This window comes from Hypanus sabinus, chromosome 12 (assembly GCF_030144855.1).
Source record: "Hypanus sabinus isolate sHypSab1 chromosome 12, sHypSab1.hap1, whole genome shotgun sequence".
NCBI lineage: Eukaryota > Metazoa > Chordata > Chondrichthyes > Myliobatiformes > Dasyatidae > Hypanus > Hypanus sabinus.
The window spans coordinates 74,021,850-74,048,638 of NC_082717.1; the positions used below are offsets into that span (position 1 = coordinate 74,021,850).

Below are 26,789 nucleotides of genomic sequence, written 5' to 3' on the forward strand. Positions count from 1 at the left end.
GCATTACCAACTGAAGTCTAACAGAATTTGCTTATTCTAATTTAACCCAGGATCTTCCACAGGATGGAAAATATATTATTTTTTTTACTACTCAACTGACATTTTCCTGAAATACTCAACCAATATAACATCCATGTTTAAACAATTAGAATTGGAAAGGCAAAACATATTCTTTAAACATATTCATTAGATTACACACAAAAGATTAGATAATAAGCAAACATGACCAAGGGAGAATGCCGAAATAAGATGCTGCATTACTGGCACTTCCAATTTCAAAAATTGTTATTGTTCTCTGAGAGGTTTAGTGATGTTATCACATTGCTATGGGTGACCATGCAATTTCCACTGGGTCAGCAGTCATTCCTCTGACAAACACCATCAGTTCCCACTAAACACTGCCTGCACTATTCCTTAGTTTGACTTGAAAGTGGCTGATGATGTCATAACAACTCAAACTGATGGCATGAGCAAGCTGCTTCCATATTCCGAGTGCCCCACCACCCCCACAGCTCACTGAGTGAAAGCAGATGAGGTCCAGTGCTGAATTTGGCAAGGCCTTACGCCAAGCATAATGGATGACAAATATTCTGCTGATCTGCCAATTATTTATAAAGATCCAGATGTATAGAGCTATGTCACCATCACCGACTATATAGGTGGATATTTAGTCATGAAAATGCATAGCATCACCTCCATCACCATAGGATCACTCCAGGTCCATTTTGCCTTGGGCATTAATCAGCAAACTGATTTTTCATACCACATTGTTTCTCTAGATTAAAAGAGCACATATTAAGAAGAGTGATAATTCAGAGATGTTTGAAGAGATAATCCATTCGGAGAAGGCTTGTTTTAACAAAAGGCAAGTAATTTCAGCTTATTTTTGTTTTTTTCCCCCGAAAGATAACTGGCCACATGCATAACTGTAGCTCAACAAGGTTGATTTAAACATTCTCTGACTGAACTCAAGAGTAATTGTAAATACATCATTGTGGTTTTGTCTGTTTTCAAAAACAGTATTTGAACACACGATTTTCTTTTAAAAAAAAGCAAAAAGACAAGTATGGCACTCAACAGATCTGACATTTTCTGTTCAAGCAAAAATTTTGACTAAAAAGAACCTCTCCTGAGTGTTCTGCCTTAAGGAAGCTTGAATAGCGTGATTCGAGATAAACATACGATCAAAGGAGTCATTCCTCTGGCAGCCAGCACTAGCGCACAAAAAGCACGGGCTCTATCAATCTGTTGTCTAACCTAAAAACGACAGCTGATGTTATTAGCACCAGTGAGCTTATTACAGACTCCCATCCAGACTTTCTCCACCCTCTTTGATCTAAAGTTCCACCATATTCTTTACATTGACCAAAGGAGATAAAATTGTAGGTATAGAAGTAGGATACAAATCCACTGACATATACAACATTGGACAGGAGCTTGATAAAGAGATTGCTGAAGAAATTGTGTGAGGAAAGAAGACAGAGTAATAATCCCATATTTGGGCAGCAAGGTAGCATAGTAGTTAGCACAATGCTTTATAATACAGACATCATGGGTTCAATTCCCACTGGTGCCTGTAAAGTGTTTGTACACTCTCCCATGATCACATGGGTTTCCTCCCACAGTCCAAAGACGTACCAGTTGGTTGGTTAATTGGTCATTGTAAATTGTCCCATAATTAGGCTTGGATTAAATCGGGGGATTGATGGCTGGTGTGGCTAGAAGGGTCAATTCTGCGCTGTATCTCAACAAACAAAGAATATTTCTTACACTGCTTCAACAAGCAAATGCAGTGGCAGTTTTGGCTGAAGCCTCAGAGTCATTTACTTTCCTCATCTCTTGACCCAATAACTCCTGATGTGGAAAGAAACACAAGGGGAATCCACAATATCAGGCATAAACAAAATTACATTCTACTCTGAAGTCACAACAGGAGATGTGACGACGTGGGATTGTACAGGAGGAAGGGTTATTTAACAATCAGGAGGGAAATGATGATCATGGAAATCCCCAGCTGGATGACTCCACTATCAGGACAGGAGGAAAATATCATGACAAATTAAAGAACAGAAATTGTCTATAGTTTCACTTCAATAATTCAGAATTGTTGAATATTTGAAAATGTAATTCTGGATTCAATGCATATTTATTTAATATCTTTCATGAGAGAAAATACTCCATAGTACTTTGGATGAAGCAGGAAGTGCAGTAGAAAGATTAGGAGATCTGGAATAACCATCAAATAACCCAACTGAAATCTAGGTGTGGTGTTCAAATCACATGACAATGATATTTACAAGAAACCAAGATATGACCTCGGTAAAGCTATCAGGGATGCTAAAAGACAGTATCAGCCCAAAATTGAACGCCAGACCAGCTGTCAGTTGTCACATGGCTTATATGTGCTGCATCAAATGATGGCAAGTAGTATTGCTGACAACAGTGCATCCCTTCCCTATTTGCTTAATACATTCTATGCACATTTTGAGCAGAAGAGGACTGGAATGTCACCATCCAGCACAACAGCTTCAAATGCACTTCAACCCACAGCTACAACTTCTGGTGAGTGAACCCCCTGAAAGCATCTGGCCCAGATAGTCCCCGGTTGTGTCCTGTGCAGATCATCTGTTGTGTGTATTTGCTGACATTTTTAACCTCACCCTGCTTAACTCTGAGGTTTACACCTACTTTAAGAAGACCACTATCATCCTGGTACCTAAGATAAACAAAGTAACATGCCTTTATGGCTCTGAAATCCATAATCATAAAATGCTTCGAGAGGCTGGTCACAGCATGCATTAACTGCAGTCTCCCAGACAACCCTGACCCACAGCAATTCGCCTATCGCTAAAACAAATCGATGCAGATAAAATCTCTCTGCCCCTACACTCTTCTTTGGAGCGTTTGGACATTAAAGACTACTAGGTTTATTGACTACAGTTCCACCTTCAAAGCAAAAGTGCACATCAAATTCATCTTCAAATTCTGAAATCTGGGAGTCAATCCCTCCCTTTGCTACTGGATCTTTGACTTCCTGACCAACAGGTCACAATCAGTAAGGATAGACAGCAACGATAATGGTGCACAAACCTATGTTATCAGCTCCCTACTCTACTTCCTGTGCACACATGACTACATGGACAGATTCTGCTCTAACCCCATCTATAAGTCCGCAGATGATAGCACTGTAGTGGGCTTTAGCTCAAACAAGGAGTTTTGTTGCAGTTTATTCGTAGAAACTAATTTCTAGGTCTATAATTCATTATGCAGTTTACCAAGCAGATTAGAGTTAGACAAAGCATAGTTAAATATAATACATGTACACAAGAAAGGAAAAATAATTTCTTTGATTATTTGTCTCTTAATACAAGTAAATAAAAAATGCATTTTTGCTTAAGAGTTACTAATTCCAATGCTTTTTAAAAAATGAGTATTATATAACCTGTACAGAACAGTGTAAAAAGAAACATTACTTTCATGTATTTATTTTTGATCACTATAATTATGAAAGCTAAAAATTGTTTTATGAATGTAGGCTTAATAAGTTTAAATGGGGACTCAGATATTTGAAAAAAATTGTTTAAAGGCAAAGGATTTTTAGCAACTGTTACCATTATGAATGCCTAAAGAAAATCAGAAAGAAACCAAGGTCTAGGAAAATGTCTATTAATGGAGACTGCAGCTAGAATACAACATGCAGGTCTAACCTTCATACCTTAGTTAATAGGACTGAATCAAAGATTCATAGACTGACCGACTCCTGGAGTATGAGTGTGCACACTGTGTTTAAACTCTGGAGTTCAGAAAAATCAGAAATGAGCTTATTGACATGAGCCAAATTTTTATTGGTTTTGATAGGATGAATGCAGGACTAATGTTCACCCTGGCTAGATTACCTAGAACCAGGCTCAAGTCTCAAACTAAGAGATCATTCAGGATTGAGGTAATAAGAAATTTCTTCATGTTGAGGCTAGAGATTACAATTATCTGCCCTGAGCTGTGGGTGCTCAATCACTAGATGCATTGAAGACAGAGATTAATTTTTTTTTGGTATTAAGGAATATAGGGTTAGTGCAAAAAAAAAGTGGTCCTAGGATAAAAGATCAGCCAAGATCTTGTTGAATAGAATTGTCTACTCCTGCTTGTATTTCTTATGCCCTTATGCATTTGTAACTGATAAACTTCTACTATGATATTTGCAATTGTGTAAAACTATTTTTAAAAATCTTGGTATAATCCTTGAATATACAAATGAAGTAATTTCCATATATACTTGATGACCTTTCTTAAGTATATTCTTCCAGTTACATTAGAGAATGAGGCCTAAACAGCTTATATATTAGTATTATGCATGTCATGAATAAACAGGGACAGCTGTTTCTATTTAAAACTAAACATTCTTTTGCCTTCAAAACGCACAGATCATCATAACTTCCTCTCTTGATGTTAAAAATAGAACAAATTAAAACTATTGGACTAATGACCCTTACATAAGAGCATCACCAATTAGTTTTTAATCATACCAGTTTCATACTCCACGTCATTCCCACATGTTCTCTGATTTGCCATAAACTGCTAACCAGCACACCAAAATGTGTTTCTACATGGATGCAATTTAAGACAAAAATCACTAAGAAATAAAACATATAAAGATATTTGTATCCTCATGAGAAATGGTTGAGGTACCAAAGGACCGGAGAGTAGCAAATGTTATAACTTCATTCAAGGAAGGAAATAGGGATAATCTAGGTAATTATAACGCAGAGAGACTCAAATCAGGGATAGGGAAGGTACCGGAAGGGATTCCCAGGTATAGGATTTATATGCATTTGAAATAGCATGGCCTGTTAGGGACAGTCAGTGTGGCATCATGCAGGGTAGGTTACACCTTTAAAAAAGATCAAGTCTTTTGAGAAGGTGAAAAAGGAACTTGATGAGGGCAAAGCAGATTCAAAACCCGGACTCCATTGCCATCAATGCAGGTTCTAATCACCTGGCACACCCCTAAAGTGCCGAATGCACAACCTCCAACTTTGACTCCAGCCTTGACCTCTAGACCGGATCTTCACGTTCTGCCGCTGGAATCCCCGTCTTCTCTTCCCCCACCAGCACTCCATAATCCTGCTCTCAGGTCCCACTGCCAGCTCTTGGGCCCTCTGAGACTCCCTTCCAGTCACCCCACCATCCCTGAACAGCCCAAACCTCCCTCCCCCTCAGACACTACCAACCCCCTCCCCCCTCCGATCCCAGCTCTCATCCAGCTCAACATCCCCTCCAACTCTCCCTTCTCTGAGCCAGAACATTCTGTCCTCGGTAAGGGCCTCACCTTTGTCCCTATGCACTCCCACCTCAGGAAGTTCCACACATGCCATGATGCTGAGCTCTTCTTCCGCCGCTTCCTTCTCTGAGCCTATTTCTTTGGCAAGGACTCTCCACCCTGCACCTTCTCTCATCTCCAACCCTCCTCCTCTTCCTGGACACCCCACCCTCGTCTTCTGCCTGCTTTAGACCTTTTCATTGCTAACTGCCAACGGTACATCAACAACCTAGATTTCAACACACCTCTCTCCAAATCCAATCGCATTCCTTCCTAACGCTCAGCTCTCCATTTCTTCCACACCAATCCTAACCTCACCGTCAAACTTGGAGGGAAGGGAGGCGCTGTAGTAGTCTGGTGTACTGACCTCTACCTTGCTGAGGCCCAGTGTCAACTCTCAGACACCTCCTCTTACTTACCCTTCAAACAGGACCCCACTAAGGAACACCAGGCCATTGTCTCCCACACCACCACCAAATAATTCTCCAAAACCTCTGCTATCTCCAACGGGATCTCACCACCAAGCACATCTTTCACTCCACCCACTTTCTGCTTTCCGCAGAGATTGCTCCCTACACAACTCCCTTGTCCATTCATTCCTCCCCACTGATCTCCCTCCTGGCACTTATCCTTGCAAGCAGAACAAGTGCTGCATCTGCTCCTACACCTCCTCTTCACTATCATTCAGGGTCCCAAAAAGTCCTTCCAGATGAGGCAACACCTCACCTGAAAGATCGTTGGGATCATATGCTGTGTCTGGTGCTCCCCATGTTGAATCCTGTATGTCAGAGAGACCCAACGTAGATTGGGAGACTGCTTTGCCGAGCACCTACGCACCATCTGCCAGACAAAGCGGGACCTCCCAGTGCTCATCCATTTTTATTTCCCATTCCGACATGGCTATCCATGGTCATTTCTTTCTGAATACCAGACCCAACCAGTTCCCCTCCATCACTGTTGTGATGAGGCCACACTTAGGTAGGAGGAACACCACCTTATATTCCGACTGGGTAGCCATAACCTGATGACGTGAACATCGATTTCTCAAACTTCCGGTAATACCCCAGCCCACCCTCTGTCCTTCACCTTGCCCACCCATCACCTCTCTCTGGCACTCCTCCCTCCTTTTCTTTCTTCAATGGGCTTCAGTCTTCTATCTGACTCCCCCTCCTCCAGCCCTGTATCTTTCACCAATAAACTTCCCACTCTTTACTTCATCTCTCCCTCTCTACGTTTCACCTATCACCTGGTGTTTTTCTCTCTCCCCTCCGCCCACTGTTTAAATCTACTCCTCAGCTTTTATCCCCCAGTTCTGCCGAAGGGTCTCAACCCGAAACGTCAACTCCTCAGCTCCTCGGTAGAGATCGTAAACAGCACCAAATTTCTTGGTGTTCACCTGACGGAGAATCTTACCTCATCCCTCAACACCAGCTCCATAGCAAAGAAAGCCCAGCAGTGTCTCTACTTTTTGCAAAGGCTGAGGAAAGTCCATCTCCCACCCCCCATCCTCATCACATTCTACAGGGGTTGTACTGAGAGCATCCTGAGCAACTGCATCACCGCCTGGTTCGGAAATTGCACCATCTCGGATTGCAAGACCCTGCAGCAGATAGTGAGGTCAGCTGAGAAGATCATCGGGGTCTCTCTCCCTGCCATCACGGACATTTACACTACACGCTGCAACTGCAAAGGAAACAGCATTATGAAGGACCCCATGCACCCCTCTTACAATCTCTTCTCCCTCCTGCCGCCTGGGAAAAGGCTCCGAAGCATTTGGGCTCTCACGACCAGACTATGTAACAGTTTCTTCCCCCAAGCTATCAGACTCCTCAATATCCGAAGCTTGGACTGACACCTTGTCCGACTGTCCTGTTTATTATTTATTGTAATGCCTGCACTGTTTTTGTGCACTTTATGCAGTCCTGTGTAGGTCTGTAGTCTAGTGTAGCATTCTCTGTGTTTTTTTTAATTACGTAGTTCAGTCTAGTTTTTTGTACTGTGTCATGTAACACCATGGTCCTGAAAAACGTTGTTTCATTTTTACTATGCACTGTACCAGCAGCTATGGTCGAAATGACAATAAAAGTTGACTTGAACTGTATTCTTTTTCATAGAACTTGCCTGGCCTCCTGAGTTCCTCCAATATTTTGTGTGTGTTGCTTGGATTTCCAGCATCTGCAGATTTTCTCTGGTTTGTGAAAGCAGTAGAAATTATCTACAAGACTCTAAGAACATAAAAAATAGGAACAGGCAGAGGCCATCTGCTCCACTGAGCCTCCTCTGCTGTTCAATAAGATCACAATATGATCTTGACGGACTCAGCTCCACCTACTTGCCTTTTCCCCATCACATCAATTCCCCAACTGTGGAATAATCTGTGCCTTATATCCAAGTGGCTGGGCAGTGCAGCTCACTGGCCTTGAAAGACCTGTACCATGATGCATCTCCAAATAAATAAGTAAATACTATATATGTTTGGCGAAATAGCCTTGGCTGCTTTTCTGGATAGAGCAGTCCACAGATTCACTATCCTCAAAGATAAGCAGTTCCTCCTCATCTCTATTCTAAATCTACTCAGCTGAATCTTGAAGATAGGTCCTCCAGTTCAATTCTCACCTACCAGGGACAGTTAATTGCAAACAGTTGGGAAATTGCACTTTGGACATGTGGAAAATGTTTAAAGACTTATTGTACAGAGTTGGTATGTTCCAGTAAGAAGGGCAAGGACAGCAAGGTAAGGGAACCTTGGAGTCGAGAGAGGTGGTGAGTTTAATTCAAGAAGAAAACGGAAGCACATGTAAGGCTTAGGAATTTGAAATCAACCAGAGGTTTTCAATATTATAAAGATTCCAGGAAAAAACTCAAGAAGGGAATTAAAAATCCAGGAGGGGCCATGAACAGTCCTTGGCAATTAGGATTAAAGAGAATCTGAAAGCATCCTATCTATGTTGTAGATTGTGGAGAAAACTGCAAAGGACACAGTGGGATATAGATAAGTTGCAGACAGAGGTGGAGAAATGGCAGATGGAACTTAATCCAGCCAAAGTGAAGTGCTGCCCTTTGGGAGATCAAACGTAAGGAGACAGTACACTGCTAAAGACAAGGCCCTTAAAAGTGTTGATGAGAGCAGAGGGATCCTGTTGTTCAAGTTCACTGCTCCCTGAAAGTGGTTACACAGGTTGATAGGGTAGTTAAAAATGCATATGGCATGCCTGCCTTTATTAGAAGAATTGAGATCAAGTGTCTGAAAGTTATGCTGCAGCTTTATAAACTTGAGCTAGCCCACTCCTGCAGTATTGCATTCAGTTCTGCTTCCCCTATTATAGATGCTACAGCTGTAGAGAGGTGCAGTAGAGGTTTTCCAGATTACTGCATGGATTGGTCCACATGTACTATAAAGAGAGATTGGATAAACTTGGGTTGTTTTCTCTGGAGCAGTGGAAGCTGAAGGAAGATCTGATACAGGTTTATAAGATTATGAGAGGTATATATAAGAGTAGATAGCTAGTACCCTGCTTTTCCCTAGCCATATGGATTATACAGAGGAGGAGGATGATGCTTAGATAAATTAGCATCAGAACTGACACAGCACGGGCTGAATGGTCAATCTACTATTCTACTGTGCTATGTTCTATATATAGTTGGAATAACACATATTTCCTTGATATCATTTAGCTTCTGATATCAATTTATTAATTAATGTAAAGAATGAGATACATTTAAAGATATATTACACAGCTCCTTCCCAACTTGAAGTTTTGCAGGGTCAGAATGTAGAAAAGCTCTGACATAATATAGTTCTATCTTCAAACGGAGCTGCCTCCTTTACGTTCAAACAGTGACAGCAAATGTCATTTGGGATGACATACAATATGCTGAAGGAACTCAGCAGGCCAGGTAGCATCTATGGAAAAATGTACAGTCCCAGGTGGCCAATGGGAGATCTTGCTTATTCTGGTGGACAAAGCATAGATGCTTGGCGAAACAGTCACCTAATTTACATTGGATCTCACTGATATACAGGAGACCACACCAGGAGCACCGAACACAGTATATGACCCCCAACAGACTTACAGGTGAAGCGTTGCTTCAACGGGAAGGACAGTTTAGGACCCTGAATGGTAGTGTAGAGGCAGGTGTAGCACAAGCAGGATCTCCCAGTAGCCACCCATTTTAAATCCACTTCCCATTCCCTTTCTGATATGTCCATCCACGGCCTCCTCCATTGTCGTGATGAGGCCAAACTTAAGCTGGAGGAACAACACCTTATATTCCATTTGGGTAGCCTCCAACCTGATGGCATGAACATCGATTTCCTAAACTACCAGTATTGCCACCACCCCCTGTTTTCACTGTTTCAATTCCCCTTTTCCTCTCTCTCATCTCATTTCTTTGCCTGCCCATCGCCTCCCTCTGGTGCTGCTCCCCCCACCTTTTTCTTTCTTCCATGGCCTTCTGTCTCTTTCACCAATCAACTTCCCAGCTCTTTACTTCAGGTTTCACCTATCACCTGGTATTTCTCTCTCCCTTCCCCCCACCTTTTAAATATACTCCTTAGCCTTTTTTTTATTGACTGTCCTTTTTTCCGTAGATGCTGCCTGGCCTGCTGAGTTCCTCCAGCATTTTGTGATTTTTGTTTGGATTTCCAGATTTTCTCTTGTTTGTTATTTGGGATCCACATTTTGGAAAATAGCTTGCTTCTTTGTACTTGTTCTAATATTAAACTTCATTACCAGGATACAACTTATTGAAAATCCTACGGGATGATGGCAAATATGACTAAATATTTTGAAGTTTTACAAAACAGATTGATTATAGATTACATTTCAATTGATAGAATTAAAGATACATACAATCATTTGTTCCTCAGCCATTCTCTTCTTTGGACCAGCTTCACAGGGTGTCAAACATACTACAAAACGATCAGGTAACATGGTAAGTCCTAAAAAGAAAAAGATTCATTTGTTTATTTAATGGTTAAGTTAAATTTCTGCATCAAAACTTGTTGGTGTTATTAATACAGATTCTTCCCAGGTTATGATAGCATTCTGATCCCAAAAACAGTCTATGACTCGAACAGTTCACAACTTAGAAGTAATGCTCGGAACAGAATCCTCACATGGTGGAAGATGCCTGCAGCAGGGCATCAACCTGCAAACATCTCCCCCATCTCTCAAATGCTTGTTCATACATCCAAGCTATACACAAGTTATGCATTCATAAACTGACGAAGACCTTTGTTTTTAAGTATTTGTATTAAAAATCAAAAACGGGCACATTATATTTTAAGGAAAGACTTAAAATCACATTGCTGTATCTTGAAATAACAAATTATTTTACCAGTCAGAAAGTAATATGACATCACCTTTAATAAAATGTACTGTTATAAAATAATTAACCATCATACTGTGTGTACCAATTTTATCAAAGATCTCGAGTATGATCGTTAATGCATAGAGGCCATATTTGGACTTATTTATAGGTATTTGCAAAATTATGCTTCTCCAATGCACCATACTAATCTTTAAAAGCAGCTTTAAATTAAGATGTGCAAACTCTGTCTCAAAGTCTTGGTTGCTAAAAGTAATTTTCAATCCTGAAGCATAATTATGATCATTAAGGGGGGAAAGAGGAAAGGGAAAAAAATTCTTGTAGAACTAGCCAATGATAAAAGGCATGCAAAATAAATGTAGCACTTTGTTTCCGCTTGTGATGCCTCAGTCTTAATCCTCTCCATTTTACTGACTTTCTCCAGATCAGCAACACCAACCAGCACTAATCCTACACCTTTCCACTTTTAATCAATTTCCAGCAACCTTTGTCTCTTTCCAAAGATCTTTCCATTCTTCCAGTATGAATCTTGAGAACTCAAATATTTACCTCAACTCTAAACTCTGTAATTCACTCCTGAAATCTGTCTAGTTCTCTATTCCTTTAAGACATTCCTTAAATTCACCTGGTTTTATTATTCATCTTCCTAATACACGGCATCAAATATCATTTGACAACAATCATGTTGTCAAAAACTGCTAATCATTTGCAAGTTGTTGTTTTAGAATAACAACTACATAGATTATTTAGCATCAGTTTTCTCAGTTAGGCTACGTATTTGATGGGAATTTATAACATTTCCACCATCCTTACATTTCCATACAAACAGATATTTCATTGTCAGAATATGACAAAGAGTTCACTTCATTTCAGAAAATGGTGTAATTTCTTTAAATGTCACTCCACTCTTTAAAAAGGAATGGAGGCAGAAAAAAGGAAATTATAGGCCAGTTAGCCTGATTTCAGTGGTTGGGAAGATGTTGAAGTCCATTATTAAGGCTTGCGTTTTGACATACTTGGGATAGAAAGACAATGTAGTTTCCTTCAGGGGAAATCTTGCCTAATAAAGCTGTTGGAATTCTTTGAGGAAATAACAAGCAGGATAGACAAAGGAGGGTCAGTAGATGTTGTTTGTTTATTTGCAAAGTTTATTTGCAAAGGTGTGCTTTTTGATAATATGAGCAAGATCCTTGATTCATTTTGTTCTAATTTACTTTCTTTTAGTCAAGTGCCCTTGCTCTCTTTTTACTCTTCTTTTTATTGTTCTTGCACTGAACCTTATAATTCTGCTCACTGGTTCCCATTTGTACTTTTAGGCCCTACTTTCTCCATTCAGTGAATCAGATCCGATCAAGTAGTGCAGCATATTCGTTGAGATTACAGTTCTAAGCACACTGTGTAAAACCTTTATATATATAACTACTACATTTCCTACTGTCATCCCACTTTCGAATAAATGGATCCAAATTTTACTTTACTGTTGAACTTTGCTTTATCAATTTATGTGAAAACACTTAAAGTACCGTACACCAAAAGCCATTTTCCCACCTTTTTCAAACTCCTTATTTATCTATCTATCTATCTATCTATTTATTTATTTATTTATCTGTTTATTTATTTATTTATTTATTTTGTGGTGCAGCACAGAATAGGCCCTTCTGGCCCTTTGAGCCATACTGCCCTAATAAACCCTAATTAAACCTAACCTAATCACAGGACAATTTACAATGACCAAGGAGCAGAATTAGACCATTTGGAGTTGAATGCTGCTGTTCAGCTTGCTACATCAGAAAAAAAGTATTCTTTTACCAGATGCTGTCTGGGAGTCTTGAGCCAAGAATAATCTGTATTTCATTGGGTCTGTTGTAACTAAGGAAGCAGGCCATCCTCCTCTTGAACTGCTCAGTTCTACTCCCACAGTATGTGAAATATTGAAAATGAGTAAGAAATTAAAATTGCTTATCATTATGAGGTTCATCATTCTACAAGCTATCTTTTGCATACCATGATGTTTACCCCCTAACTGCTTTGGGCTAGTGGTATAAATTTGGATCATGTTGTATTTTAAGCTTTCTATGGGAATTATTTCAAGTAAAATTAGAGTGTTGGTTAATGTTTAAAATGCCTTAAACAGACTGAAAAAGAACACTTTTTCTTCAATAACAAGTCAGAACTTCTGATTGAAAGGATTCACCAGACCATAAAACATAGAAGCAGAGATAGGCCATTCGGCCCATTAAGTCTGCTCCCTCATTCCATCGTGGCTGATTTATTATCCTTCTCAACCCCATTCTCCTGCCTTCTTCCTGTAACCTTTGAAGCCCAGACTAATCAAAAACATGTCAACCTTCGCTTTAAATAAACCTAATGACTTGGCCTCCCATCTGCAGCAATGAATTCCATAGTTTCACTACCCTCTGACTAAAATTCCTCCTCATCTCTGTTCTAAGTGGATATCCCTCTATTCTGAGGCTATGCCCTTTGGTCCAAGACTCACCCACTATAGGAAACATCCTCCCCACATCCACTCTATCTAGGTCACTCAATATTTGATAGGTTTCAGGGAGATTCCCCTGCCTCCCCCCTCCCCCCCCCGTTCTTTCTGAGATAACGGGACCAACATTACTCACAATACTTAAAATACAGTCTGACCATTGCCTTATAAAGCATTAGCATTATATCCTTGCTTTTATATTCTCATCCTATCAAGATAAATGCTGACATTGCATTTGCCCTCCTTACCACAGGCCCAACCCGTAAGTTAACTTTTAGGGAATCCTGCATGAAAATTCCCAAGTCTCTTAGCACCTACAATTTTGAATTTTCTCCTCATTTAGAAAATAGTCTATGCCTTTATTCCTTCTACCAAAAGTGCATGACCATTCTCCCAATCTGTCTAAGTCCTTCTTCTGTGGACTTCCTGCTTCCTCAACACTACCTCCCCTTCATCTATTTTTGTATTGTCTGCAAATTTGACCACAAAACTATTAATTCTGTTATCCAAATAATTGGCATATAATGTAAAAAGAAGTGGTCCCAATACTGACACCTGTGGAATGCCATTAGTCACCAATAACCAACCTGTAAAGGCCCCTTTATTTCCACTTTTTTTTTGCTTCCTGTCAGTCAGCAAATCTATTCATGCTTGCATCTTTCCTGTAATACCATAGGCCGGGGGTCGGCAACCCGCGGCTCTGGAGCCACAGGTGGCTCTTTTAAGTCTGTACTGCGGCTCCCTGTTGCTTTGGGAAATAATTGGTCAGTATTTAATTAAAATGTATTTTATGTTAGTTTGTTTGTTTTTGAAATGTAATTCTAAATTTGAAGATTATGGTGATCTTGTACAATCTAAATAAGACGTTGTGGCGACCCATTTCCTGACACATCCGAACCGGCTCACAATTAGCCAGCATTCATGCTAAGGGAGATAGCCTACGGGAGTTTGTGAGTACGTGTCTTTTGCAGCATCCGCGCCCATGGGGGGCGGGTTGAGGGAGGCTTAAAAGCAAGGCTGTTTAGTTCGAATAAAGCTATCTTTGACTGCAGTTTACTGACTGCGTGTAGCACACCGCTACAACGTGTTTTTATCGCTGGCTGTCCAGAGGGGAGGTGCTGAAACGCTTTGTCGCGTGTCTGGAAGAAGTGAAAACTTTCCTGGGCAGCAAAGGGCTCACCTTTCCTGAGCTGGAACAGCCAGACTGGCTGGAAAAGCTACACTTCATGGTAGACATGACAGCGCACCTGAACACGCTGAACACAGCTCTTCAGGGGAAAGGACGTACAGCCCTGCACATGTTGGAGGATGTTTTGGCATTCGAGCGCAAGTTGACAGTGCTTGCCAGAGATTTACAGAAAGGCACATCGTCTCACTTCCCCAATTTGAGAGAGTTCAAACAAGGTCACGACATGATAAATTCGGAGTATTTACATTCTGCAATCATCGCAATGCAAACATCGTTTGGGAAACGCTTCTGTGAGTTCAGAGAGGAAAAAAAACACATTATCCTTCCCGGTCACTCCCCTAAGCATCGATCCATCCCTACTGAATACGACTGCATTGTCAGGTGTGAGTCAACCTGACCAAGTATGATAAATATTTTAATTGCCTATTATTTTACGTATATTCATATGTTTTCATTGTTCAGTGAAATAGTCCTTTTATTTTTCAGGTTGACAGCTGGCTGACGTTATTTTTGGTTTGCTGCTGGCGGCAAATTTAAGTTTGGCGTTTTTCATAAATACAAGAAGGACTCAAATAAACGTTGAGTATTTTACTTCAAAGTAACCTTCAACCCAACGTCTTTTTTTTGGAGTTCAAAATGTTTTTGTTGCATGCATAAATGTAATTTCGTTTTCTCTGCAGGAGTTCATCAATTTCATAAATGCAACATAAATACATAGCATAAAGGCAAAACAAAACGTTGTATGCAGTGTTATTTCATTTTAAATGTCAAACAGGTTTTGCGGCTCCCAGTGTTTTCTTTTCTGTGGGAAACGGGTCCAAGTGGCTCTTTCAGTGGTAAAGGTTGCTGACCCCTGCCATAGGCTCTTGTAAAGCAACCTCACGTGCAGCATCTTGTCAAAGGCCTTCTGAAAATCCAAACAAACAAATTTTGTGTGCTCTAATCTTGTTGACCAACATCTGAAGTGGGATCTTACTGAACAGATCAGTCAACAAGGCTAGAGCACACAAAACTGGGGGATAATATACTGAATTAAATTGGAATTGATTATTGGACAGAAACCAAACAGCAAGGATAAACAGACCCTTCTCAGCTTAGCAGGCTATTCGCTCTAACCTATCCTTTCATGGCCTCCTACACTGCGACAATGTAAGCTCATTGAACAGCACCTGATGTTCTATTTGGGCAAGCTGCATCTTTCTGGACTCAATAATGAATTTAATAATTTCAAATAACTTGCACCCTACATCAAAAGTATCCAGTTCTGTCAGTCTTTCCTTTATAATACTGTCTCAGCCTTCATTCTTCATTAGTATAACCTAATCTGCTTAGCATTTCTAGCAGCACATACAAAGCGTTGGAGGAGCTCAACAGGCCAAGCAGCAGCTATGGAAAAGAGTAAAACATTTGACGTTTTGGGCTGAAACTCTTCAGCAGAACTGCAGAAAAAAAGTGAGAAGTCAGAGCTAGATGGTGGGGGAGGGGAGGAAGACGTACAAGATAGAAGATGATAGGTGAAACAGGGGGGAGGGGTGAAGTAAAAAGCAGGGAAGTCAATTGGTGAAAGAGATAAAGACTGCACTAGGGGGAATCTGATAGGAGAGGACATGGAAGAAAGGGAAGGTGGAGGATCACCAGAAGGAGGTGATGAGTAGATAAGAAGATAAGGTGAGAGAGGGAAATGGGAATGGGGAATAGTAAGTTTGGGGGGGGGGGGAAGAGAGATGCCATTACCAGAAATTCAAGAAAGCAAAGCTCGTGCCATCAGGATGGTGGCTACCCAGAAGGAAAATAAGCTGTTGCTCTTCCAGCCTGATTGTGGCCTTATCGTGGCAATAGAAGAGGCCATGGACTGCCATGTTGAAATGGGAATGGGAACTGGAGTTAAAATGGATAGCCACTGGGAAATCCCACTTTTACTGCCAGACATCAGTGGGATTGGAACAAATGGACAAGGAAAAAGCATAGGGAGCAATCCCTGCGGAAAGCAGAAAGTGGGTGGGTGGGGGGTGGGGGGGAGGGGGTGGAGGGAAATATGCTTGGTAGTGGGTCTGTTGAGTTCCTCCAGGATTTTGTATGTGTTGCTTGGATTTCCAGCATCTGCAGGTTTTTTTCTTGTTTCTGCTTAGTATTCCTTACAGCTTTATAACTAGCAGCTTTTACATTCTTTTATTCTCTCTCTCCCCACTGGCATTATATCATAGCTTCATAGTTTGTGTTATCTCTCTCTTATTGCTCTCACTAATCTATCAGTGGTTTAATTCAATAGCTCACCCCAATACAAACATGATCTCATCCTATATTTTCCTCATCTTACCCATCCCATGCACGTCATCCCTGTAACTTCAAATAAATTTGCTTTCTCTCTTCTCCAGTTTTGCTGATAGGCCTTTAATCTAAAATATTAACTGCAAGCTTTCAGCAATTTTTGTAAAAAATTGTTGGTAATCTGGCATCAGCTTTTGTAGTGATGAGTACGTTAAGTCTTTTAAAACCTAGCCTGGTTGGGCTTCTGCCTAAACCTGAGCTGCACCTTCCCTCAAAATTGTTATTTGTGCCTCTAAATGGTGGTCCTCCAGTTTATTGGGTTGCTCTGAACCAATTCTTATTTCCATACAGAGCCATGTTTTGATGTTGTCTGCACTGCTATCACCAAAATGGCATTTTATTCAATGGTTATCCTTTCCATTTCTTTATAGTTTATTATGTTCTTGAAGTTATTCCTTTTCCTTCCATTGTGTCAAAACTACAAGGAGAATATAATATTATGTAAAATACATTAAATATATTAGGAAAAACAATGATTGAAGATGATTACAAAAACTATTCTTTCAAGAATAACTATTTTTTTCAATCTTAAAGGTAAAAGCATGAAAGTAATACATATTTTGGGGTTTTTAAAAGTGATTTAGCTTTTAACCATTCCAAGATGAGTACCTACCACATAACTTCTGTTCTGTGACACATCTTAAGTTTGCATGCCTCTTCATGAAATAAGCTGCAATACGGAAATTTTGACCTACAAAATAAATTATGCAAATTAGTGCACCTTGAAAATATATTTTCATTTGAACAAATGATCACATGCTTATTACATGTTTCTATTTGTATGTATGACTGGAATGCAACAAGTTTAGTGAGGCATTCCAAATATAGGGATACACGATCAGTAGAAATGGCAGACTTATTGACATCCGGCTTACGGTAATGACAACAGGGTTTGGGGATGGGTGCATTGCAGTAGGTGGGTGAAGTTATCCTAACTCACACTGTTATGATCCCAGCCCCCTCCTTTGTGAGAATCGCAAGAGCACCCGTTGAGGGGGGGTCAGTAGACCCAGGAAGTGGGAGAGAGAGAGAAATGTGCCGAAGAGCACGTTCCACCCGGGATGCAAACTAAGGCGACAGTGACTATTGTCTCATGGAGACCACGTGAAAAGCCCTCGGGCAAGGTGGGCTGGTTGAGAGAGAGATTGCATCATCCCAACCTGATTGACACCTGCGACCCCGTGAGGAAGTATAAAGGAGGTGTCTCAGGGGGACAGCCCCTTCAGACGCACCAAGAAGACACGAGAGTGATCCCGCAGTAGCGGGAAGCCATTTTGAAGAAAGCCACGTGCGTTAGATTCCAGGATTGGAATTTGTGGCTGGACTCACGGAAAACCGCTTTTAACTAACATCGGGGAGAGGGAACCAACGCTCCCCCGATTTCACGGAAGCTTCATAAAGACCCGGCAAGTTTTTTTTCTCTTCTCCCCCAATCTCTCTCTCTCGGTCGCCCCACGTGAAACCCAGCGATTTGAAGCCTGCAGACTTCTGAGTGACTTTTATATTTCCAACGGACAATCTATTAACCCCTAGACAACAGTAGAGCTCACTTCTTAATGATGATTATTACTATACCCGTGCTTTAGATTGGGTATTGACGATGTGCACTATCTGAATGTTTGTATTAACCTTACTTTTGTGCCCCTTTATAAATAAAAACGTTTGAGAACAGTGACATCAGACTTCAACGGACCTGTCTATCTTTGCTGGTAAGTTATCCAGTTACGGGATACGTAACAACACATTAAAAAATGTTGTTCTTTGAAGAGGACAAAATGATGCTAATATCCATTCATTACCAAATTCTTCTCCATCAAATGGTACGGAAGCTCTGCCTTTCAGAGATTATATTCTAATATGCAGTAGTTTTTTTCATCAAAAGACATAGGGACAGCATACCATATTCAAATGCTTGCCCCAGCTGTTTTGCTTAGCACAAACAGAAGACTGAAAATCCTTTTCCCATTCTTGTGACAGACAACCATAAGATGAGATTCTTACATTTGTTAACAAATTGTCATTGAAGTTCACAGAGAAAAATAAGGCATTAATTCAATAAGGGGAGAAAAGTTGCAATAGCTACATGATAATCACTGGGGCTTTTAACATGAAAGTGGATTGGGAAAACCAGGTCAGTGCTGGAATTCAAGAGATCATAAAAGCTTGCAGAAGGAAACTAAGAACGCCATTAGGAAGGAAAAGATGAATTATGAAAGGAAGCTGGTGACTAATATCAAAGAAGATACTAAAAGCTTTTTTAAGTATAGAAAGGGTAAAAGAGAGCCAAGGGTAGATATAGGACCAATGCAAAATGACACTAGAGATATTGTAATGAGAGATGCTGAGATGGCAGAGGAACTGAATACGTATTTTGCATCAGTCTTCACAGTGGAAGATGTCTGCAGTATACCAGACATTCAAGAGTGTCAGGGAAATGAAGTTTGTGCAGTGAAAATTACGACTGAGTAGGTGCTGAGGAAGCTTAATGTAAATCTCCTGGACCTGATGGAATGCACCATCGGGCTCTGAAGAAAGTAGCTGGAGAGATTGTGGAAGCATTAACAATGATCTTTCAAGAATCAATAGATTCTGTCATTGTACTAGATGACTGGAAAATTGCAAATGTTACTCTGCTATTTAAGAAGGGTGGGAGGCAGCAGAAAGGAAACTATCCTGTTAGCCTGACATTAGTGCTTGGGAACTTTTTGGAATCGATTGTTAGGGATGAGTTTACAGTGTACCTGGAGGCATACAACAAGATAGGCCAAAGCCAGCATGGTTTCCTGAAAGGAAAATCCTGCCTGACAAATCTACTACAGTTTTTTGAGGAAATTACAAGCAGGGTAGACAAAAGGGATGCAGTAGACGTGATGTACTTGGATTTTCAGTAGACTTTTGACAAGGTGCCGCACATGCAGCTACTTAGCAAGATAAGAGCCTATGGTATTACAGAGAAGTTACTAGCATGGGTGGAGCACTGGCTGGCTGTAAACAGAGATTAGGAATAAAGGGATCCTATGCTGGCTGGCTGCTGGTTAACAAGTTCTACAGGGTTCAGTGTTGGGACTGCTGCTTTTTACAATGTATGTCAATGATTTGGACTACAGTACTAATGGATTTGTGGCTAAATCTGCAGCTGATACAAAGATAGGTGGAAGAGTGGATAGCATTGAGGAAATAGAGAGCCTGCAGAGAGACTTAGATAGCTTAGGGGAATGGACAAAGAAGTGGCAAATGAAATACAATGTTGGAAAGTGTATGGTCATGCACTTTGGTGGAAGAAATAAATGGGCAGTCTATCATTTAGATGGGGAGAGAATTCAAATTGCAGAGATGCAAAGGGGCTTGGGAGTCCTTGTGTAAGATACCCTAAAGGTTAACCTCCCGGTTGAGTCAATTGTGAAGAAGGCAAATGCAACGTTGACATTCATTTCTTGAGGTATAGACCACAAGAGCAGGGATGGGATGCTGAGGCTCTATAAGTGACTTGTGAGACCACACTTGGAGTACTGTGTGCAGTTTTGGGCTCCTTATTTTAGAAAGGATATACTGACATTGGAGAGGGTTCAGAGAAGCTTCACAAGAATGATTCCAGGAATGAAAGTATTACCGTATGAGGAACGTCTGGCAGCTCTTGGGCTGTATTCCCTGGAGTTCAAGAGAATGGGAGGGATCTCATAGAAACATTCCGAATGTTAAAAGGCCTTAACAGATTAGATATGGCAAAGTTATTTCCCATGGTAGGGGATTCTAGGACAAGAGGACATGACTTCAAGATTGAAGGACATCCATTTAGAACTGAGATATGGAGAAATTACTTCACAGGGTGGTAAATCTGTGGAATTTGTTACCACGAGCGGCTGTGGAGGCCGTCATTGGGTGTGTTTAAGGCAGAGATAGTTAGGTTCTTGATTAGCCAGGGCATCAAAGGGTGAAGGCAAGGGAATGGGGATGACTGGAAGAATTGGATCAGCCCATGATTGAATAGCGGAGCAGACTCTATGGGCCAAATGGCCTACTTCTACTCCCATATCTTATGGTCTTATAGTCTTATGATGTGTTGTTGGTGTTGAATTAAGACAACAAAAGATATCTGTATGCAAATCATTAGATTTACGCAAGTACATTATGCAACTGCATTTTAGTGGAGAAAGATGAAATTTCACTGCATATAAAACATGTTTAATTACATTAGAGCATTACAACCATTTTAAGAAAATGGTACATCCAAATATCTTTGATGATCATGATTAATGTTAAATAATACCATTTAAAAAAAAATTGTACCTTACACTTAAACATTTTTATCCTCATGTTTAAACATCTAAAACCTTAGCTTTTTCTAGTCATATATCCCTGAGAAGTCTGCCCTGACTCCAGTTTCTGAGGCATCACTCATGAGTAACCATGTCTTCAACAGTATATCCAAGATCAGAGATTTCTTTCTATAACATCTCTGCCTACGTCAGTTGCTCTTTCTCTAAAAATCTTCCTAGAAGGCCCCTTTTTCCAAACTTTTAGCAACACCTTTTCAACAACAACTACTGATTGATATAAAGGTGTTCCTCTGCAGTATAAACCAAGGAATGCTGGCCAAGTATTATCAAAAATGCCATCCAAAATATTATACATTATTTGGGCTGTTATCAAATGGGAGTGGGGTGATGCACCTCATTCTATGGTAATTGAATCAAAATGGCAACTCCATCCCCCCCCACCCCCCCCCCCCCCAACCCTGATCTTCTGATACAGAGTTCTGAATAGGGCAGGCAACAATTTGTCCAATCAACACGTAAAAAAGCTGGATGAACTCAGCAGGTCGGGCAGCATCTGTTGAAATGAGCAGTCAACGTTTCGGGCCGAGACCCTTTGTACACAGCATCTGCAGTGTAGTTTGTGTTAACAATCTGTCCAAGATTTACTTGTTAATTATTATACAGAATACAAGCTGGAAGTAAAAAGCATAAGGATCGTCTTAAATAGCAAGGCATAAAAATATGATGGTAAGGGATGAGCTGAGATCCAAATGCAAATAATGAAATACCACTGTGATTGGCATCAGGAAGAAAAAAAAATGTCAGCAGACTGTAAGCATTCATAGACAATTATGGCCTTCTTGACTTAAATGATAAGGTTTCAATATACAACTGTAATATCTGAATTTCACATATATGTGAATGCAAATTAAAACATGGAAATCTCCAAATTTTGGTCAATGGTTCATTGCTATTTCTCGGACTGCAGACTAATGCTAGTGTGTTGAAGATATACCAGCTAACTGAGTAGTCACAGCAACAATCTGGTACTCAAGAGTCAGTAACATAAAAGAATGGATTATGGAATTCAGAAAGGGTAAGATGAGGGAACACAAACCAATCCTCACAGAGGGATCAGAAGTGGAGAGAGTGAGCAACTTCAAGTTCCTGGGTGTCAATATCCATATATAATTTGGTCTCAACATATTGATGCAGCTATAAAGAAGGCAAGAAGGGATGGTAAATTGGATTAGTAAGTATGCACATGACACTAAGATAGGTGGCATTGTGGATAATGAAGTAGGTTTTCAAAGCTTGCAGAGAGATTTAGAAGAGTGGGCTGAAAGATGGCAGATGGAGTTTAACGCTGTTAAGTGTGAGTTGCTACATTTTGGTAGGAATAATCCAAATAGGACATACATCGTAAATGGTAGGGCATTGAGAAATGCAGTAGAACAGAGTGATCTAGGAATAATGGTGCATAGTTCCCTGAAGGTGGAATCTCATGTGGATAGGGTGGTGAAGAAAGCTTTTGGTATGCTGGCCTTTATAAATCAGAGCATTGAGTATAGGAGTTGGGATGTAATGTTAAAATTGTACAAGGCATTGGTAAGGCCAAATTTGGAGTACTGTGTACAGTTCTGGTTACCAAATTATAGCAAAGATATCAACAAAGTAGAGAGAGTACAGAAGAGATTTACTAGAATGTTACCTGGGCTTCAGCACCTAAGTTACAGAGAAAGGTTGAACAAGTTAGGTCTTTATTCTTTGGAGCGTAGAAGGTTGAGGGGGGACTTGATAGAGGTATTTAAAATTATGAGGGGGATAGATAGAGTTGACGTGGATAGGCTTTTTCCATTGAGAGTAGGGGAGGTTCAAACAAGAGGACATGAGTTGAGAATTAAGGGGCAGAAGTTTAGGGGTAACACGAGGGGGAACTTCTTTACTCAGAGTGTGGTAGCTGTGTGGAATGAGCTTCCAGTAAAAGTGGTAGAGCCAGGTTCGATATTGTCATTTAAAGTAAAATTGGATAGGTATATGGACAGGAAAGAATGGAGGTTTATGGGCTGAGTGCAGGTAGGTGGGACTAGGTGAGAGTAAGCGTTCGGCACGGACTAGAAGGGTCGAGATAGCCTATTTCCATGCTGTAATTGTTATATGGTTATATATGTTATATGGTTAAGACAGTGAATATATTTCATTAGCAGCTTGAGAAGATTTTGTTTATCACCTAAAACACTCAAACTTCTACAGCTGTACCATGGAGAGCATTCTGAATGGCAGCATCACTGTCTGGTGTGGGGGACAGGGGAGGGGCTACCACACAGGATCGAAGTAAACTGCAGAATGGTAAAATTAGCCAGCTCCATCAGGGCACATATCCTTCATAGTATCCAAGATATCTTCAAGGAGTGGTGCCTCAGAATGGTAGCATGCATCATTAAGGACCCCATCCACCCAGGACATTCCTTCTTTTCACTGTTACCACTGGGAAGGAGGTACAGAAGCCTGAAGGCACACACTCAGCAATTCAGGAACAGCTTCCACTCTGCCATTCAATTTCCAAATGGACATTGAACCCATGAACACTATTTCACTCTTTTATTTTTATTTCTGCTTTTGCACTACTTATTTTAACTATTTAATAGAAATATAAATGTAATTCAGTTTTTTGATGTTTATCATGCATTACATTATACTGCTGCCACAAAGTTAACAAATTTCACAACATATGCCAATGATCTGATTCATGGAGTGCAGCAACAGGGTCAAAGGTGTGTTAATTCTTAATCACTTAAAGAAGGCCATCACATGAACATCTTGTTGAGAGTTATCACTGCTGGAGAGGAACAATTATAAGGGATTTAAAAGGTACAAAAACACTCAAAAATAAATTTGCATATTGTTTTATTAATAAAGAGAAAAAATTGAGTACTGAACACTTTTTTTTGAATGAAACAATTCAGAAATCGTTAGTTTTTAACTACTTTTGTAGTGCCACACAAAACAGGAGGCACAGATTAGTCAGATGAAACCTCAAGGGGTTTCAAACTTCTAAACTCAATAGGGTAGCCACGGGCACCTGCATAGGCCCCAGCTATGCCAACCTTTTGGTTGGCTACGTAAAACAGTTCACATTCCAAGCCTTCCCTGATAATGCTCCCTAACTCTACCTGTACTACATCAACAACAGCATTGGTGCTGCTTCACGTACCCATGCTGAGCTCATCAACTTTGCTTTGAATTTCCACTTTGCCCTTAATTTTACTTGGTCCATTTCTGACACTTCTCTCCACATTCTTGGTCTCTGGAGACAAACTGTCTACCAAGATCTTTTATAAATCCACTGATTCACATGGCTATCTTGACTATAACTCATCATCATACCATCCTGTCTTCCATCTGTTCTCAGGATGAGGCTTTCCTTTCCAGGATATCAGAAATGTCTTCCTTCTTCAAAGAACAGGGTATCCTTTCTTCCACCATTGATACTGCTCTCACTTGCGTTTCCTCCATTTCTCAGCCATCTGCATTCACCCCTTCTTCCTGCTGCTCTTGTCCTCACCCATCAGCCTCTGCATCACTCTCTGTTACTTCCACCATCTTCAACAGGGTCTTACCACCAAATACATCTTTACTTCCCCATCATCTCTGATCTCCACAGAGGTCACTCCCTCCGTGATTTCCTGGTCCATTCGTCCCTGCCCACTAAACTCCCTCGGAGCACATATCCCTGCAAACGACAGAAATGCTATACCTACCTGTTCACCTCCTCCCTTACCTCTATTCGGAACCCCAAACAATCCTTCCAAGTGAGGCAAAATTCACCTGCAAATCTGATGGGATTACCTATTGCAACTGGTGCATTTGACACAGCCTCCTCTGCACTGGAAAGGTCCAGCGTAAACTGGGGGATTGCTTTGTCAAGCACTTCTCCATCTGCCAAAAGTAGAATTTCTTGATAGCCAGCCATTTCAATTCCAATGCACATTCCCGTTCCAACACGTCTATTTATGGCTGCTTCTTTTGCCACGATGAGGCCACATTCAGGGTGGCGAATTAACACCTCACATCCCGCCTAGGTAGCCTCCAACCTGATGCAGGATCATTGATTTCTCCTTCCAGTAATCTTCTTCACCTCCCTTCCCTCTTCTTCTGCTCCCCGCTCTGGCCTTTTACCTCCTCTCTTCACTTGCCTATCACCTCTGCCTGGTGCCCTTCCCTCTTCCCTTATTCCCACGGCCCACTCTCCTTCTCCTATCAGATTCCTTCTCCTTCAGGCCATTGCCTTTCCTACCCAACCAGCTGCACCTATCACCTTCTAGCTATCCTCCTTCCCTACCTTTTTATTCTGGCTTCTTCACCCTTCCTGAAGAAAGGTTTCGGCCCAAAACATCGACTAGTTACTCATTTCCACAGATGCTGCCTGACCTGCTGAGTCCTTCCAAAATTTTGTGTGCTAGCTGAAACCTAACCTTTATAGGTGCGGCTTGTACTACCTCTCCATCACCACGATTCCATTACAGTGAAGACGTAATACATGGGTTCTCACTGCAAAGGATCCAGCTAGCTGACTCGATTGCCAAGGTAAGATCAAATCTTATTTATATATCTGCAACATATGGGTGCAACTCATTCCTTACCATGAATTGTACCCCAAGTGATTTTAGGATTTTGTGATGTTAAGTATACTTATAAAAGGTATACAATTATTATATTACTTTAAATAGATATTTAAAACATGTATTTAGTCCTCTAAAACAGGAGTAAAGAGGAAATCTCAGCTTAGAGTTTGCTAAGTTGAAACACTGGACTGTATTTAAATGGCTTCATCAAACAAAAGTCCCACAAGTATAACAAAATGAAGTGGACACTTAGCTGAAAAATATAACATTTAAAAACTTAATTTAGTTTACATATAAAAAATAAAACCAGGTGAGAGAGAGAAGAGTTCTGAATATTTTTAAATGAAAACAAGAAGCAATTGCCATGTCAAATACATAACGGGATAAAAAAAACTGTTCAAAGACAAATAACATCATTTAACGAGGATTTGACAGGGTTCACAAAAGATGTGAAAGAATGAATCTTAACTATAACTGGCTGTGTGTGGAGTGGTATGATCTGATCTAAAAGAGTCACAATCAGATTCCACTTTGGGGGAAAAAAAAGTTCACACATATTGTGTTGAAATATTTCATGTTGAAAGGTTTCATGTCCGAATTTCTAGGCCAGAGCCTTTAATAACCTCTCTAGTCTCATGGGTATAATGGCAGTCAGCGTTGATCCCACTGAGAGAAGTAAACAGAATTAAGTCTAGCCACGTTATCAAGTTGGTCTGCTGTAAGGGAGAAGTTAAGCTATTGTAGCTGATTTTATTAGCTGCTCCCCCAAGAGACTCATTCATGTGAGAAACTTAGAGATTTAAGGAGGTAGTGCCCCTAGGGATTCTTCAAACCTCATCATCTTCAAAAGCACTCTGAGAGAAGAATTTAAAAGGCTTTCACCAATCACTCATTACAATTTGAACCTGTATCAACCAATAAGACATTTTTCCCAATAAGGAATCAATACTTATAGTATAAGCTATATTGAACAATTCCCAGAATCTCTACAAACCAATTTCTGTTACCTCAAAATTATTTTTAGAAAATTATCATAGTAAGAAAGATGATCAAAACAAAAATCATAGTAGGAACACTTACAGAGACAGAAGAAGGTGCCCCTGCAACTGTGGTTTCAGGAGAGAAATTTTACATTTTATTATCATACATAATATTACACATCTTTCAAGGCAGTCAAGTTAGCAACCTCAAAAATGTGTAACATAAAAAGCTGTTACCAATTTGTTAAGAAAGAAATTATATATCTCAC

General features: G+C 40.4%; 1 protein-coding gene across 1 annotated transcript in view; it reads right to left on the minus strand.

Moving 5' to 3' along the window:
• slx4ip (SLX4 interacting protein) overlaps positions 1 to 26,789 on the minus strand; it is a 126,123-nt gene that overhangs the window by 23,341 nt on the left and 75,993 nt on the right. Inside the window, exons 5-6 of the mRNA XM_059986219.1 lie at positions 17,273 to 17,350; positions 10,171 to 10,259 (exon numbers count right to left, since the gene is read on the minus strand). Coding sequence (XP_059842202.1) covers positions 10,171 to 10,259; positions 17,273 to 17,350 — 167 coding nt within the window. The remainder of the gene's footprint in view (positions 1 to 10,170; positions 10,260 to 17,272; positions 17,351 to 26,789) is intronic.